The sequence below is a fragment of the Frankliniella occidentalis genome, unplaced genomic scaffold (genome assembly GCF_000697945.3).
Source record: "Frankliniella occidentalis isolate FOCC.00 unplaced genomic scaffold, Focc_3.1 Scaffold865, whole genome shotgun sequence".
Classification (NCBI taxonomy): Eukaryota; Metazoa; Arthropoda; class Insecta; order Thysanoptera; family Thripidae; genus Frankliniella; species Frankliniella occidentalis.
The window spans coordinates 35,596-37,985 of NW_026267973.1; the positions used below are offsets into that span (position 1 = coordinate 35,596).

A 2,390-nucleotide genomic window follows, 5' to 3' on the forward strand; every position below is an offset into this window, starting at 1 on the left:
TTCTCCTTCTCCCCCGCCCCTTTCACCCCGTCTCCCTCCCGCTCCCCTTCCCCCTTCCAGTCCCGGTCGCGGTCCCGATCGCCATTCGCCGGCGACTCCGGGGAAGCCGTGGGCCTCTACGACGTATCCGACGCCGGCATCCGCCTGTCCGGCAATTTCCGGAGCATGATTCGCGCCATTCGTCGGCACCGAGACCGACAGCGAAAAACAAAATCGAACACACCGCCGATCACGATCTGTCCCCGAAATGAAACGTACAGGTGAGTCAGAAAAGGGGCCGTGCTCAAATTCCGTGTTTAAGGGGCCCAATAAACAAGAAACACTCACTTATAGTCATTTGCGACTGCTTTTGACTGTCAAAGTAAGTCTCTTTCTGCACTAGCCAGTCAAAATTTAGGCATAAAGACTCACTTGGACAGTCAAGAGCAGTCAAATGACTACAAGTGAGTTATACGTGTTTACTGGGAGTTGAGGTACTCTTTTCATATGCCTCATTTGAGTCTAGGGTTGATTGTGGAAGCTTTCCAAACGGCATAAGAAAGTTACTTTCTATCTAAGGGGATGGGTATATCATGACTTGCCAAAAGTTCGTCCGTTTCTCTCCGATTCATTCGGCAAATTACGGGAGAGCGGCGCCTGCGATACTCAGAGTAGGCCACCCCTCAGTACACGCATGCACTGCAGGCAAGATGTTGCCTACCCACCAGGCGCCATAAGAGCTCGCAGAGGCTGGACTTGGCAGTTTCATGACGGCAAATGACGGACTCTACTTTCTGGACCATCCCAAAGACGGCCAATCACGTCTATTTACAATCTTGGTTTGAAACGAATGTTCGTAAAAAGTATCCCAGTCGCTGAAAATTACGTAATTTGAGCACGACTCCTGCCCCTCCCCCCTAAATGATAACTATATTTCCTTTATGACACGAACACGCACGGCCACCAAAATCACCAGGTGGACATCCTAACCGGGTGTTCTTTTGCGTATCTCGCTCTCTTTTGCTCCATATTTTCCTTCCAAGTAACGAAAACGACAAGGATACAAGGTGGGCGACTAGCCCCGTTGGTCGTCGTCACTAAGTTTTAGTAACTGTGGAAACTCAAGTGTGTGCATGTACGCAGTCTATATTCAGGAGGAAGTGTAGATGCTCACGAATGCAGGAGGTAGTGTATGTACACAAGTAGAGCCGCATGCAAAAGCCATGTGCTGTTGTGGGCACTTGGTCATGTCTACACTATAGCTCCTGCAAACATAAGCATGCACACATCCTCCTGAATTCATGATCAAGGGGACGGTACCTCCTGAATACATGAAGGTATTCGGGAGGTACTGCATAATGTGCACACTTAGGTTTCCAGAGTAGTCAGTCACCAGCTACGGTGTTTTATCGCCCCAAGCGCATAGGCAACCCACTCGGCTCCTTGGGACCGACGGCTAAAGAGCCTCTGAGGCTCTTTACCGACGGCGTGATGGACGACAACCCTGTATCCTCGTAACCTCGTCGTCGTCTCCGTTCTCGAAGTGTGGGATTATCGCGCCGATGCCTAATACGTCACTGGTCAAACTCACCGGCTCTCTTGGTTGCATGTTGGGCGCAGCCTCCACGACGCGCTGGTGGTGCTGTCCAGCACGGTCCGCCACCTGTCCGTGCTGTTCGCGTCCGTGTCGTACGTCCGGCTGCGCCTCCAGGGCCGGCCCGTGGACCTCCCCTTGGACCAGCGCTACAGCGGCACCAACGGGCTGTCCGCGCTGAGCGCGCGCGCCCTGCGCCAGGCGGACCTGCTCTGCAGCGAAGTGCGCTTCCTGCACCAGTTTACGAACAAGGTGAGGCCCCATGAAAAATCGAAACGATATCAATACGATATTGAAGCAATCTCGAAACGATATCAGAAGTGTGTCACTCACAGCAATTTCAACACCCCCTCAGAATCAATTCGGCAACGAAATCAAAAAGATTATGACATTGTTTTTGGTCTGATATCGTTTTGATATCCGTTTTCCCCACTTGACCAGTGAGTTTCCTTATTTGATGCAAGTTACTGCTATACTCACAGCTCAATGAGACGGACGAGATCGTGCCGGCCGATGTCATTGTGGAGAAGAAGGACAGCTTGCCGACGTACACCATCACGAGCATCCTCGTGGTGACGGCAGTGTCTGCCATCGTCATCTACAAGTGGCGACACGGTCCGCCGGCCCTGGTCTGGTGGTGGTGGTGAAGCGTCCTGGGAATCGTTTATGATCAAATATGGAACTCATGTGATTTATGTTATTAGGACTGGTGGCATACTTGCTCTCCCAGAAACAGACTGACTGATTTAAGTGAGGAGTACTAGAGACTAATTGGGTACTTGCCAATAGGGTTGTAAGAATGTTATATTTAATAAAA

At 51.0% G+C, this 2,390-nt stretch overlaps 1 protein-coding gene across 1 annotated transcript; it reads left to right on the top strand.

Moving 5' to 3' along the window:
* The first annotated feature begins 6 nt into the window (after positions 1-6).
* On the top strand, positions 7-2,384 carry LOC113209378 (uncharacterized). Its single transcript, XM_052275743.1, has 3 exons — positions 7-260; positions 1,600-1,825; positions 2,056-2,384. Exons 1-3 carry the CDS (start codon positions 166-168, stop codon positions 2,218-2,220), a joined length of 486 nt encoding a protein of 161 aa, XP_052131703.1. The 5' UTR covers positions 7-165; the 3' UTR covers positions 2,221-2,384.
* Positions 2,385-2,390: the final 6 nt, after the last annotated feature.

Bases quoted from the DNA above. Each gene is read 5' to 3' on its own strand.
- LOC113209378 (XM_052275743.1), top strand. From the start codon at position 166: ATGATTCGCGCCATTCGTCGGCACCGAGACCGACAGCGAAAAACAAAA. The intron at 261-1,599 runs GTGAGTCAGAAA...TGTTGGGCGCAG, and splicing joins CCCCGAAATGAAACGTACAG to CCTCCACGACGCGCTGGTGG. The intron at 1,826-2,055 runs GTGAGGCCCCAT...CTATACTCACAG, and splicing joins TGCACCAGTTTACGAACAAG to CTCAATGAGACGGACGAGAT.